This window comes from Artemia sp. Qi Xiang Cuo, chromosome 11 (genome assembly GCF_049724085.1).
Source record: "Artemia sp. Qi Xiang Cuo chromosome 11, ASM4972408v1, whole genome shotgun sequence".
NCBI lineage: Eukaryota > Metazoa > Arthropoda > Branchiopoda > Anostraca > Artemiidae > Artemia > Artemia sp. Qi Xiang Cuo.
Window position 1 is genome coordinate 31,431,667 of NC_142804.1, and position 14,709 is coordinate 31,446,375.

General features: G+C 33.2%; 2 protein-coding genes across 2 annotated transcripts in view; both read right to left on the reverse strand.

Annotated features, from left to right (window-relative positions):
* Positions 1 to 11,713, reverse strand: part of LOC148946874 (glutathione synthetase-like) — a 100,837-nt gene extending 89,124 nt beyond the window's left edge. Inside the window, exons 1-2 of the mRNA XM_089096687.1 lie at positions 11,591 to 11,713; positions 2,925 to 3,099 (exon numbers count right to left, since the gene is read on the reverse strand). Of these exons, the coding sequence (XP_088952813.1) occupies positions 2,925 to 3,099; positions 11,591 to 11,657 (242 nt within the window). The 5' untranslated portion in view covers positions 11,658 to 11,713. The remainder of the gene's footprint in view (positions 1 to 2,924; positions 3,100 to 11,590) is intronic.
* A 1,730-nt stretch (positions 11,714 to 13,443) lies between these two features.
* Positions 13,444 to 13,893, reverse strand: LOC148946877 (zinc finger MYM-type protein 1-like). Its single transcript, XM_089096454.1, has one exon. The coding sequence runs from the start codon at positions 13,891 to 13,893 to the stop codon at positions 13,444 to 13,446; it is 450 nt and encodes a 149-aa protein (XP_088952580.1).
* Positions 13,894 to 14,709: the final 816 nt, after the last annotated feature.

A 14,709-nucleotide genomic window follows, 5' to 3' on the forward strand; every position in this document is an offset into this window, starting at 1 on the left:
TTTCTCAAATCCCAGCTTTAATTTACATCAGATTTCGGCCAATTCACAAGTTAGAAACTTTGCGAATCGCTGCCTGGACACTGGTCTTCTTTGTTATTCATCAAGACTAGTAGGAAATCTGGTAGAAATGAAATGGCTCTGGCATTTCAGAACCCTTGCATAATAGCTGAAATGTCTAACAGCTATGTATTGCTAACAGAATTAATTATCAAAATTAGTAGTATTTTTTTCATCGAGCAACCGTCACCATCGAGAAGAACTGTCACCATTTACATCACGGCTGGGTTGGTAGAAAAATCTTTCCCCTTAGCTTTCATACTATCAGACATCCAGATGGGATTTGGAAGGTATATCCCCTTTCAATCTAGATGGTTTTGATAATGAAGATCTGTGCTCTTAAATACAGACCAATCAAATGTGTTTTAGCCCATGAAGCTGTTGGCAAATTCTGGTGCTCACTAGAGTTACTAACTCGAACGCCATCCCTAACTGCACTGCCATTCTCTCACCCAATGCTTTCAGTAAGCCCTGTGATTTTGCAGCCACTGTGAAATAGGATAGTAACACCTGAAAAAGTACAACCACATCCCAGCACCACCAAGAAAACAAAATGCTTTGAGGAAAAAAGGAGGGCAGAACAAAAGTGCTTACTGATACATCAGTGAAAGCCAAGATTGAAGCTGCCTTTGTTACAAGGAAGACAAAGAAAAGGTGGAAAAGAAAAAATTAAAGCAACAAAAGTAAGAAAAACAAAGAAGCAGGCTGTGAAGAGATTTGGTGAGAAGAAAGCACTGAGGGTGAAAATGAAACTGGAAAGGTTCAGACAGTGACTGTTGATGGCAACTCAGACAGCTCTTTTGGGTAAGATAGTAAAAATGAATGTGAACTTAGTTTTGATTTGGGTTGCAGTTGGCAACTTTGTAAAAGTCATCTATGACGGCCATTAGGGGGAAGATAGAACCTACTGCAGAGGTCAGTGTGACGACTATGAGTGGTGGGAAAGATAATGGGAAAGATAATTTTAGTCAAAACATTTGTCTTGGACAAATGTTTTGACTAAAATGTATCTTCCATAAACAAGGACAGCAGGTTCTTAATCTTGGACCTGATGCAGATAGTTGGGATTGGCTGACTACAATCTTATAGCCAAGTGTATTTGAATATGATTACTCGTTTTCACAACACATGTCAGTGATTGAATCTGTCCATGATTGAGATACTTCAATTTTAAGATCCTTTGTTCAAGATTGGGCAGTGGCCTATTTTCCAAGATTAGACTCAAGCTAAAAATTTGCAATTACAACTAGGTCTCTACTATTAACTGTCTGTGCATTTAAAATAGTTACTATTGCATATGGGTGAAATATTCAAACTAATGAAATACTTATTAAGAAAATTTAGACAGATTTAGTACAGAAAAATTATTTTCCAGGTGGTATAATAGATATATTGAGATGGTGATTAGGGAGACCTGCATTTGGAGTTTCCTTTCCATTCATTTCTGTCGACGTCTGAAATAGATCCCCGTCCTATAATTAGACACCTCCTAGTCTTCTCCAAGTAATTACACCTCCAGCGGGTTTCTGACAAATAATGAAACACATTAATTGTCCTCGATGTTAAAATCAGAATTTAACAGTTAGGAACTTGAGAATTTTCAGAACCTACCGTTTCAAGTAACGCATCTATGTCACGGAATCAAAACCTCAGTATTTATAAACACCTGCCTAAGACAAGGAATGAAGAAATATTGATTCTTTGCTATACCAAGGTGTCCTGAAATAGAGAGGTCCTTAAATCCCAAGTTCCTACATGGAATTTAATCTGGTGTCTGTTCAAAAGACAATTGTATATCATTGGATGTACAACAAGAACTAGTGCTGAATAAAATCTCACCCTGGGAGCACAAGGAATTCATGAAAATTATTTGTGTGCGCACTTGTTTGTTTAATTTTGAAAATCGCACTTGATTTCTAAACAGCAAAATCGAAATCCTTAACCACATAAAAAAAGAAAAGCTCCAACATTGCGGTTGAAGCAATAAAGAATTGGTTCAAAATAATTCAAAGTCAGCGGAACGCCGCCGCCAGCCTGGCAGCGGCGGCGTTGCGATACTTTGGCCGGAAGACCAGGAAGTGGATTAGAAGGAAGTGCCGATTAGACCAGGTAATCCCCCCCCCTAAAATTCAGCTTATGGGCACGCATGCTCTCTTGTCATATTTCCAGATTACTCTATTCAGTAGTAACTAGTTAATTTGTGAGATAAAACAGTTTTCGTTTTTCTTCGTTATGGAATGATAGAAATTTATGAATTCATATGTAGGACTACTGCATTAAATATTTTATCAAATTTACCATCTATTAGGCAGTTGTGTAGTCGGATTCATTTCTGAAAGGAGGGTCTAAAAAATACCCAAAATTATTGAATTTATCTATTAAAAACAAATTATGAGTTCAACTACAAAAAATGTTACTTTTTGGCAATCTGAAATCCCACAAGCCCTCCTCCAGCTATGCCATGATTATTATTATTGCTCTATCAAAAATGTACAAAATAGAACAAACAAACAAAAAATCTGGTAATCTCAAAAAACTGCTTTCCTAGTTCCTTTTTCCAAAATCGTACAACATCAAAAGTTGTGTATCAAGTTATTTTTTTTTCCTTTAGCATTTAACCTGTTTTCTAGTTTGTGTTTTATTGAATCAGTTTAACATGGAACAGTAACCGAGTCTAGAATATAGATTGTCAATTTTCACATTTATTCAAGGCAGTATTTTCTCTTTCAATATTTTGAGTCTTTCTTTTTTACTTTTTACTAATTGTGTCTATAGAAAAAGATAAGAGCATGACTATCATCTTAACTATAAATGTTTCTGGAACACATACCAATAAACACAGCCATGGATTGAAACTATCTACCAACCTTTTAAGAACTTCTAATAGAAATTCAGAGTCTCTAGACACTTCGTGGATAACTTCACCAATTGCGCTCTGTATTTTCAGTGCTTTATTGAACGAGTTGGCAGGAAAAATTGATGGAAATAACAAAAATGGAGCATGCCTCAGGGATGTGCTGGTTGGGCCTTTAAATGTTATTCCTGTAAAATGTAGGGTTTCAATTGCAATTCCTACCTGTGATTTCCTTTTTAAACAGTAGAAAAATCTCGAAATCCTCCTAAGTCTATGAAAAAGACCAACATTAGGCCTACATACCAAGTTTTACTTAGAAAAAAAAAAATGATAAAAACAAATTGTATACAAACTTATATTTCAATACCTGTACAAGGGGTAGGGGGGGGGTCAAGGGGGAAATTCTCCTAAAAAAAATGTATTAAGGAATAACCAGAAGGATATTTGGCTGAAAAGTGACACTCATTAATATTTCCCCTGAAAACTCTGAAGACCACACATCAAGGCTTAGGCCCCTGTGAATACACATGCGCCTATATATCAAGGAGTCTCATTTATCTTTAGACTGTCTGAGAGGGTTAATTAGGCAGCAAAACCAAGGAACAACTATTGTGCAGCACAAAAGAACTCAAATCACAGGCAGCACAATAGCTATAAATAAAAGTTCAAATAGGGATAAAAATCCTTTTAATAGACAGTGATGATGATAACAGTGATAGAAATTCACAAAAATACCAGATATTTTGGTCACATATTCAGTGACCGTCACCGCCATTTTTTTTTTTTTTTTTTTTTTTTTTTTTTTTTTTTTTTTTTTTTTTTAGTTTTACTACTGATGATGGTCACTGTATATGTGACCGATATATCTGGTATTTTTGTGAATTTCTATCACTGTTATCATCATCACTGTCTATTAAAAGGATTTTATCCCTATTTGAACTTTTATTTATCGTCATGGAAAGGCAGTGTGGTCTCCGAAATTATCTATAGCACAATAGCTCTGCCTAAGTTAGTGTGGCTTCAGCTATTTTATTTTTCACCATGCTAGAAAATTAAGAGGGGACTCATTTGATTGGTCCAAAAAATAGTTAAAAGTTCCATTGACTATTCCTCTGGGGATGACTTGAACCCCCAGAGCTCCAGGGGCAAAGACTGTAAATTATGCAAGTTGTCCATTGTTTACATAGAGATTTTGTTATTTGGAAAAAGTGGCATGTTTAATCCTGGGTCCCCAAAAGTCTGAAGTATCCAGATGAAAATTTCAGAGGATGTTGAGCTAAATCAAAACACTCTTTGTGCATGAAGGTTGTCAAAAGGAAATATCTGCAATATTTCTGGAGCAACTGAAGTCATTAATTTGAAACTTTATTGGGATTTTGAGGGGGATACTAAACAAACCAAAAGATACTAAGTGCATCCAGGTTGTCAAAAGGGCATATCAGCAATATCTCAAGAATGACTAAGAGTAAGAAGTTGAAACTTTCAGGGTATGTTGGGGGGGATGAAAAATTAAATCAAAAGTCCATCTGTTCATCCATTTTTTTTAAAAGGGTGTATCTGCAATATCTCATGAATGACCTAAGTTGAAACTTTTAGGGCATGTTGAGGAGGATATTGAATTGATCAAATGACAATATATGCAGTCAAGCGGTCCAAAGGGTGCATCTGAAATATATCAGGAAGAGCTCAAGGGACATAGTTGAACCATTTAGGGCATATTGAGGGGGTGTTAAACTAAATCAAAAGACACTATATGCATCTAAATTTTCAAAATGGTGCATGTGCAACATGTCAGGATGTTACAAACAAACTTAACAAACAGAAATTAATTCAAAAAATAAAAAATAAAAAAAAAGTTTCAAAGATAAGCAAAGGCCATATTAAGTAATATTATATTATTTAATAATATAATAATTCAAACTGAAAACAACTAGAAATTACTATTAAAGAATAAATAAAATTAAACAAAATGAACAGAAATTAAACAAACAATCATAGCAAACAAACATACAACAGGTACTAATATAAATGAATAACTAATTCTTAAAACAAGTAAAACTTACATTGAACATGCAAATCCAGCTTAGAATGAACAAAAATTACTAAAAACAAGAGTTTGGCTGCTGCCCCTAACTGTAAAAGTCTAAAGCCTAATGCATTACTGGCACTTTACTGAAAACTATGTGTCTTGAACAGTCTTGGAAAGAACTAATAAAATTAAACCTAATCAAAGCTAATCAGTTCAACATTTGTTTTTAATTTTATTTTCAATGTTGTAATATGTAAAAAAAATAATATATTTTTAACATAATTTGTTTGAAAAATGTGGGTGTCTAGAACCATCCTAAGAGAGAACTAATAAAATGAAACTAGATATTTGATATATAATGAAATTACTTGCTGAAAGTTTAGCAGTTCAAGATTTCAAGAGCAGTTCAAGAAGGAGGCAGTGACCAAACTCTTGTTTGGAGTAATTTTTGTGTGTCTTAAGCTTGACTTGCACATTCAATTTAAGTTTTACTTTTAATATATATTTATTCATTTATATTGTTACCTGTTGTATGTTTGTTTGCAATGATAGTTTATTTAATTTCAGTTCGTCGTTAATTTAATTTATTCTTTAATTATAATTTCTGGTCCTTTTGAGTTTGAATTATTATAGGAATTTATTTCTGCTGATCTTAAGTTTAGTATGGCCTTAACTTTTCTTTGAAAACTTCTTTTAGTTAATCTTAGGAACAGCTAGGAATATAGTCAAAACTTTCAGGGAGAGTAAGGGCAAATTAGAACTAAATTAAAAGACAATATATGCACCTGGATTGTCAAAAGGGCATATCAGAAATTTCTCAGGGACAGCTTATGGTGTTATGTTAAAGCTATTAGGAGACTTAGAACAAAATCAAAAAAGTCTATGAGCATCTAGGTTGTCAAAGGGCATATCTGCAATATCTCAGAAGTGGCTCAGGGTATTGAATTGAACTTCAGGGAATTTCAAGAGGGATAGTGAACTAAATCAAAAGACCCAGACTATATAGTAGTTGTCAAATTATATATATATATATATATATATATATATATATATATATATATATATATATATATATATATATATATATATATATATATATATATATATATGTAATATCTCAAAAGCAACTACAGGTATTAAGTTTGAACTTTCAAGGCATGTTGAGTGGGAAGTTGAACTAAATAAAAAGATAATATGTGCATCTAGATTATCAAAAAGCCATCTTCAATATCTCATGAATTGTCAAGGTGTTAATTTGAAAACTCTAGGAGATGTTGAAGGGAACATTGAACTAAACCAAAAGACACCATGTGTAACTTGTCACAAGGGCATATCTTAGATATAGCTAAGGGTAAAATGAAACACCTTAAAGGACTCAGCTGAACCTTAAAGGGCATATTGGATAGAGAGGCTAAGCAAATTTTAAATTTTCACTTGAGGGGACCAAGTGGGACTTATCAAGGACAAACAATGTTTGAGAAAAAATGAGATTTTATTGCTTCTTAGTGTAAAATATTCTTTTTTAATGTTGATCTGATTAAAATTTCAGGTTGCCAAGACACCTCAATTAAAGTTTTAAAACCAAAGGGAACTAAACTGGAAACAAATCTAATTGCATTGATTTTTATTTTCAAACGCCAAATAAGAACTGTTTTTAATAAATGAGCTCAAAATGCATTTGTTTCAACAAACAAGCAGTTAAAATGAAAAAAAAAACACAGTGAAATTCTTATAATTAAATGGTTGATAAATACTTGTATATACTTAAAGTTGTAGCAAGATGGGGGGGGGGGAGGGGGTCAGGATCGCTTTTGCCCTTTAGAAGGCAAAAAATTAAGCAGATTTTCAATCCATTTTATTTTAATATTCCCCCTACCCATTCATCCAAAGCTTTATAGAAAAGCTATTGTTAAAACTTGTTACAAATTTTGTCTAAAATATTAATAGCAAGCCAAAATCTTGATTCTTAAGGATAAAATCAAAAGAGGTTTTTATAAATTCCCTTTTATTAAGCAATAAAAAAATGTCAATTAAAAATAAGCTGAAATCAACTTGAAAATAAACCTTTTCCAACAAAATAAGTTTTGTAACAGGACACATTAAACCAAAGACAAGCAGAAATAAACTCAAATAATAATTGAAGCTTAAACCAAACATAAATCACTATTAATAAATAAATGAGACCAAAGACCAACATAAATTGTAATAGATAATCAATTCAATGCTAAAACAAACAGAAACTACCACAACAGGAGTAGGGCTGACACTTCCTATGCCTCCTAAAGACTAGAACACCCTTAGGACTTCACTGAAAACAATTTTTATTTTGACCTGTGTGCTCAAAACAGACCAGATGGGTCTCAAATCTTTCCAAAGATGGGAAACAAAATTTGTAAAGGGCCTCAAAGATAAAGAGTATGCATGCTGACTGCAGAGCCTTTAGCTATCAGCTCTAACATACTGTTGACAAAGAGGTGACATGATAATGACCTACAAGCTGCTCCAGTGTGACAACAAAAACGTATATCAGCCTGCCCAGTCATCAAGCACCAGAGGTCATTCAGTAAAGCTGTTCTGCAAGTGTGCCATGACAGTAAGAAGAAACCATTTCTTCTACAACCATATCATAAGTCTGTGGAACAGCCTAAGCAAGATGAAAGTGGGATAAAAAAACATTGACAGATTCAAATCAAATCTTAACAAGGACTAGGCAAACAAACCATGGCTTACACAATGGGATGCAGCAGATGTCCCACAGCCATGTCATCATTGACTGATGTATACTGGACTCATCCATATTTTTTGCAAGTGTGATTTAAGGTAATTTAAGATGTGTTTACTGCTCTCTAGGGATATAATGAAAGAAAGGTTGAGGTGGCTAGGGCACGTTGTGCAGATGAAGGATGACAGAGTGTCAAAGATTGTTCTTTTTGGCCAACCGTCTAGGGCTACATGGAAAGCAGGTTGTCCTCGTCAGGGGTGGGAGGACGTCAAAGAAAGATTTTAAAGGAAATGGGAACTTTGTGGGCGGGTGTAAAGAGGGAGGCTTTGAATAGATTGGGATGGAGGAGGAGTGTGCACAGCTGTGTTGGCCTCAGGCAGCTTGGTGCTGCGGTGACTTGTTAGTAGTAGTTTATTTGTTATAACAACAACAAAAAAGAGGAAGAAAATCACTATAATGACCAAAATTACTGAAAAAAAAACAATAACCTGTAGATTAACAGTTTATTATATACTGAATTTCTCAGCAATTTTGGATTTAATAACATTACAAAAGTGAAAAAGTTTAAAATGTATTTTGTTATTAGTAAAGTGCAAATGATGTTTGGTTCTTTAGATGGCACAGGGGGTATCAGCCCTACTCCTGTTTGTTTTAAGTTGAACTTGGTTATTTATTGATGGTAAATTATGTTTGTTTAATCTTTGAATTACAATTTGACTTTATTTCTGCTTGTCTTAGGCTTAACATAGCTTGTCTACTACTTTTTTGTGAAAAAAGCTTTTATTTTAATCAATAAAATTATGGAACTGTAAAAGCATAAAATACAAAGTAGAATTAAGCTTATATGCAACTATCCTATAATTTTTAAAAACTTTTTACAAATAGCCTATTTCCATGGTTTCCAGTAACTTTCATATTGTTTACCTTTCTTCCTCTCTCATAGGAGATTCTCCCTCCCCTTCTTCTGAAAGAAGGCCCTGAATATAAATCTTAATACTTGAATATAGATAGAAGAACTACTAACCTAAGCTTCAATCTATTGTTTTTTTTTTCTCTTTTATTGGTTTTAAATCTTTAATTTCACTGATCAATAATAAATATTATACTGGGAAGTTGAATGTCAACCAGCATACCAAATTTCACACAGAAAAACCTACATTGTTGGTATTGTAGGCATGCAAAATTATGTAGTTTTTCTTTTTACCCAAAAGTGTGTCTACAGTATGACTAGGGCATTAGTAAAAAAATTGTTAGTAAGGATTTATAAGATTTGTTAATCTATTTCTAAATGTCAGAAAAAGCCCTTTGAACTTAAAATTCTACTGAGATAATGGAAATTACATTTTCAAAAACTAGAGCCAATGAAAAAGAGCTTGAAAACCAAAAATTAAGGTTAAACAGTTTTGGTCAAAATTTAGGCAAGGTAAGATACCCAGTAGTCAGACAATTATCACCCGTTTAGCAGTTAAATCACAGTAAATCTTTATCATACAACTTACAAAGTGGATTGTTTCACCATTGGCTTTTCCAAATCTGCTTAATAAGCATATGACTACCTTGAATATTTTAAGCCTTTATAAGACTCAAAATTTCAAATGCACTGATAGACAACAGTGGAACCAAATCTTGGACACATATTTAAGCTTGAGCCTAATCTTGAAAAATGCTGTCCAATTTTGAACTCAATCAGGAAGTTAGAACAATGTATCTAAATCCCAGACAGAGTCAATTTTGGACAAAGCTAATCTAAAACAAGTGTTCTTAAACAGAATAATTGTATTTTAATATGCTATGCTGTAGGGGTAGCTTTTGGCTAAATTAAATATGGAAAAAACAGAAGTTTTCCAAGATTGTAGTCAGCCATTCCTAACTAGTCTAAACCTAACTATCAGCAATTATAATTGTCTAGACCTATATATATATATATATATATATATATATATATATATATATATATATATATATATATATATATATATATATATATATATATATATATATATATATATATGGCCCCTCTGGAAGTTAGACCAGACTAGGAAGAAAATAGAAGTGTGACAACTAATCAAAGAAATAGAATTTCTTATTTTTGTTTTGTCTTTAAGAACTGCTATGAAACTTGTTTAGAATCAATTCAGAATTCAATTCAATTCTTAGATTAACTCAGTATAAGTCATTATTTATCTATCAAAAGGAGACCAAAACCAGAGTCTGATTTAGGGTGTAGAGTAAATACTCTCTTTACTTTTAGCTAAAACCTGAATGGGAATATAGTCAAGATACCAGAATTTGTGAATTAAAATATTGATCTTTTAATAAATCAACAAATCATTCTAAATAAATAACAAATAAATGGCTTAAATTGAATAGTAAAATAAATAGAAAATCAGTAAAATGTAAATTAGTAGTAATTAGTAAATTAGTATAAAACTGTATATACCAATTCAGGGTATATATTTGCACATTAGTGGGATGGGGGTAAATTTCATTTCTGATGTAAATAAGTGGTAAGTTTAAACTTTCCCCCCACCCCCCTAATGTGAAAATATATACCCTGAATTGGTATATATAGGGGTGTGGGTAAAATTCATTTCTAACAAAAATGATTATCATATTTGGAAAGAGCATCAAAAAAGGCAACAAGTGGTGTGTTTACTTTATTCATAAGTCAATAATATGAATAATGAAAAATTTACCCATACTTTAGCCTGTAGTGTAAAAAAGTGAAACCTTGCAAAATAGATATTCTGCTTAAATAAAGTAAAACAAAATTGTTTTCAAAATTGCTGCACAACTTTGCTCAATCCCAATTTATAAGGTTTTAAATATATGCAAATAGGCTACATTTCCTAAATTGTGAAAAAAAAAAGGTTGATATGGCTTAAAATTCTACTCAAATAACAGGAATTCCATTTTCAGAACTAAAGCCAGAGAAAAAGAAACTGATAACTGAAAATTAAGGTAAAATGTTGTGTTATCAAAATTTCAATAGGTACAGACCTGTCTTTTTGGCAAAGTTTGGACCCTCTAGAGGGAGAAGGAGTGGAGGTAGGAACTTCAAAATACCTTCTTGGGACACACTTTAGCCTGTAGACCCATCCTTGAAAGTTTCATTTTCTTAACCTAACCCCTTTCCAAGATAGCAAGAAGTAGCTAAAGTAGAATTTTACCAAACATGATAATGTGATTAATAAAATAATGCTGCATATAATAGAATAAGAATTTTGTAGTCTAAATGTTTGTTTTTAGTTTCAAAACCTATATTCTAACCTGGGCTAGATAGCATAGAGGACATCAGAGGGGAAGATGTGCATTTGCAAGAGAAATGGGCCTAATTCTTACTAGGCTATAGGCCAATGTGAAAAGAGCATAGGCTAAACAATTCGGTAAAGTTCTACCAAATCATATTATTGAGTTAGGACAAAAGTGAATACACCATTTGATGCCTTTTCTTATGCTGATTACGAATATAATAATCATTTCTATTGGAAATTAATTTCAGCCCCCCCCCTATATATGCAAATTCAGGGGTAGGTTAGGTTTATAAAGGGGGGGGGGCTGAAATTCATTTCCCATATAAATGATTAATATATTCATAATCAGCATAAAAAAAGGCATTGAATGGTGTATTCACTTTATTCCTAACTCAATAATATGATTTGGTAGAACTTTACCAACAATTCATTGTCCACCTTGTCCCTATGTCAGCAATGGAATCAAGTAGGCTATATATTTACTTGTGTATTGATTAATGTGTTCATCTTTTGGCTGGCAAATTATTGAAGGATATAATTTGTTTTTATCAAAAAGAAAGAAGTAACTGATGCCTCTACATCAGTACTGGGACTGGCTACATCAGCCACCAGACTTCCCACCTGAACCAACAACAAATTCTTACATCTAACACCACAACCTTCAAATATCTTACCATTAATTAATGCCCACATTCTTGCTTTATCAAAAACAGTATCATTTATAGAAGTAGACCAATCCATATTCTCCTAAATTTTACTAACAATTTCCCTTTTGAATTTTTCCTATTGACTACAAGCAGGGTTGCCTTTGGTTAAATCACAAAATTCTTGAAAAAAAAAACGATAAATGAGCAGATATTTACTAGATTCTAGAGAAAAATAACTAAATTAGCAACAAATCATTAAAATTATAATTAGCTGCTTCAACAGACAACATGCTTTTGTATATCAAAACAGCCGGTCTTAGTAGCTTTTAAGGCTTTTAACACTTTTTTATCAATATGTTTAACTTGTTCCTTTATTATGTTCAACACAAGGCAACAATGAGGGACAGCCCTAGCCGTTTTTTTGGGGTAAGCGGACTATTCTTCGGCGTCTCCCCCCTCCTGGTTGACCGAAATATAATTATACGCCCTTAAAGTAAGGTGCGCAGGGTTTTTAGGAAAAACTGTAACACTAAAGATAAATGCACTTTTATTGTGTAGAATAATTCTAACTTAAATATTAAAACGGAATATATCAATAAACAACAAGGTTATTTATTAAAAATGGGGAGTTAAAATATGGTTCACAATTTATCGGTTGAACATACTACTTATAAAACAATTCAAGATACAACATTTTATAATGAAAAACAAATGTTTCTAGTTATCACGTTTGAAAACTCATTGAGTTGTCTGTCCGTATTGAATTAACTTAGTACGTCATTTCAAAGGCCATGAATGCAAACACACTTAGTCGATCTTCACTCAACGTAGATCTTAAGTAAGTTTTTATTAACTTTAACTTGGAGAAACTCCTTTCGCCGCTGGCAGCTGATACTGGAAGCGTTAATAGAATTCTCAGTGCAATAAAAATATTTGGGAATGTGTCCACATAATCATGTTTTGTTATATACAACAAAGCTTGAGCTGGGGGAGGCTTAGAGGGAGGCATTTCTGAAAAAATTGGAAACTCTTCAAACAACTCGTCGCCGTTTACACCGCAGTCTTCTCCTTTACTCAAAATGATTTAAAGATGTTTACAGGCTTTCTTCAATTTTTCTTGATCCGCAAAATTCTGCAAGCTTTGAATGTCACAGAGAAATTTAAAAATTTCACTATGATTTTCCATTAGCTCAAATCTTTCCTTTAGTGAGGATATTGCAGTGTCTAGCACGACAAAAAAGAAATTGAGCTTAAATGAATTTTCTCGAGAATTTACAATTTCATCTTTCCCCTCTTAAGAAAATTGTTTTTTTAATTATCCTTCGGTGAAATATGGTTTCTTTTTTTAATTCTGGAACAATATTGTTTTTTTCTGCGAGTTCCTTAGCATCGGTGATCACGTTGTTTAATCCTTCATCAGATCTTATCTTGGTTATAAATAATTGCAAACTTTTTATTAGATCCGTCGAACTTTGCAATTCATTCGTTTTGCAACGACTTACTCACCATATTTGTTTTGTATAGGATCTCGTACCATGTTATTAAACAACATAGAAATTCAAAGCTTTGTAGTTTCTTAGCAAGTCCCAAGGCGAAGTTCCAATCAAATGCATCGAGTTTCTGGTTTTGAGAAGCTTCACACAAGGCATCAAATACTTCTTCAATATGGCACCTCAAACGCATCAAGGCCTCAATTCTACTCTCCCACCGCGTGTTAAAAAGTGGTTTTACTGTAAGATTTGAAACGTTGTTAAGCAAAATACTCTATCTGTGAGTAGAACTTTAAAAAAATTGAAGGTTTCTTGAATTGTGTGAAAACAGTGTACTGCAACATTGCAAGAGAGAGCAGCATCGTTAATTACAAGGTTCAGTGAGTGATTTCAACATAGTGCGGAAAAAGCAGGAGGATTTAAATCACAGATCCTCATCTGAACCCCAACATGCTTTCTTTTCATTGCAGGACCAGTGTCATATCCCTGGCCTCTCATGTTATTTAAAGAAATGCCTCGTGTTTGCCACTCTTTTAGTATTACTTCTGTAAGGCCTTCACCAGAAGCATTGGCAATAGGAACAAATCCTAAGAAATGTTCCCTAATAAACACATCCTCATCTGCTACAATTTTGACGAATCTTACCACTAATGTAATTTGCTCTTTGTGGCTGACATTGGGAGAGCGGTCTAATATTATAGAATAATATTTTGCATGCTGCTGTACAATGTAGTCTTGGATCTTTTTCGAAACAAAATAAACAAATTCATTCTGTACATTTTTGCTCAAGTGGTGAATATTTGTTTCTCTTGAAGCACACCTTCTGACATGTTTGGCCATACCGAATCTGTTCATACTGAATATACCGAATCTGTTTTTCATCGAACTTTGCAACATGTTCTACGAGCTTTAAAAAAATCCCATTATTACACTGGAAAAGAGTATTGTTTTTCCCTCGAAACGCAAGCCCTTGAACTCTTAAAAAGTGTAATATACATAGTAAACGTTTGAGAACTTGGTTCCAATGTTCGGTTTCAGCACGAATAAATCTTTCATTCTCTTCATCAATAGTTCTGTTCAAACTTAAGCGTAGCGATGATTCTGGCCAAGACTGACATTTTCTTATATGGCTGGAGACTTCTCGTGCTTGTTCAAAATCTTAGCCAAGTTTTGCAAATCAGAATAACCTTGGTCACCGGACAGAGATGAGTTTGCATTGCCGAACAGTTTGCAGGCCAAAAAAAATACTGCATTTCTCAATGGTGAGTACATTAGCTAAACTTTGTGGAGTTTCTCTCCGTTTCTAAGTTTCTTTGAAAAATATGATAAGGAAAACTTTCTACCTTTCGTCACCTGAAAGCGGTTTTACCGAATCTGTTTTTCCAAAAACGGGAGAAAAACAAAATTGAAAATTTTGACATTTGTATCTCAGAATCGGCTGTAGCTAGAATGTTGATTTCTTTTTCAAAATTAAGAAGAAAAATCGCTTATATCGCTTTGCCTTTTTTTTTGTCTAAGGTGAGGCTTTCCTGAGATAAAACGGAATTAATATAAGTTTTGGTAAAACAACCGTAAAATTCCGGAACATATGTAAGATATGGCAAAACGGAATTGGCTCGGCATGAATTAGAAATGCGACTTTCGGCAAAAAGTATT

What these genes read in the sequence shown, in the direction of transcription:
- LOC148946877 (XM_089096454.1), bottom strand. Translation starts at nt 13,893, where the DNA reads ATGGCCAAACATGTCAGAAGGTGTGCTTCAAGAGAAACAAATATTCAC.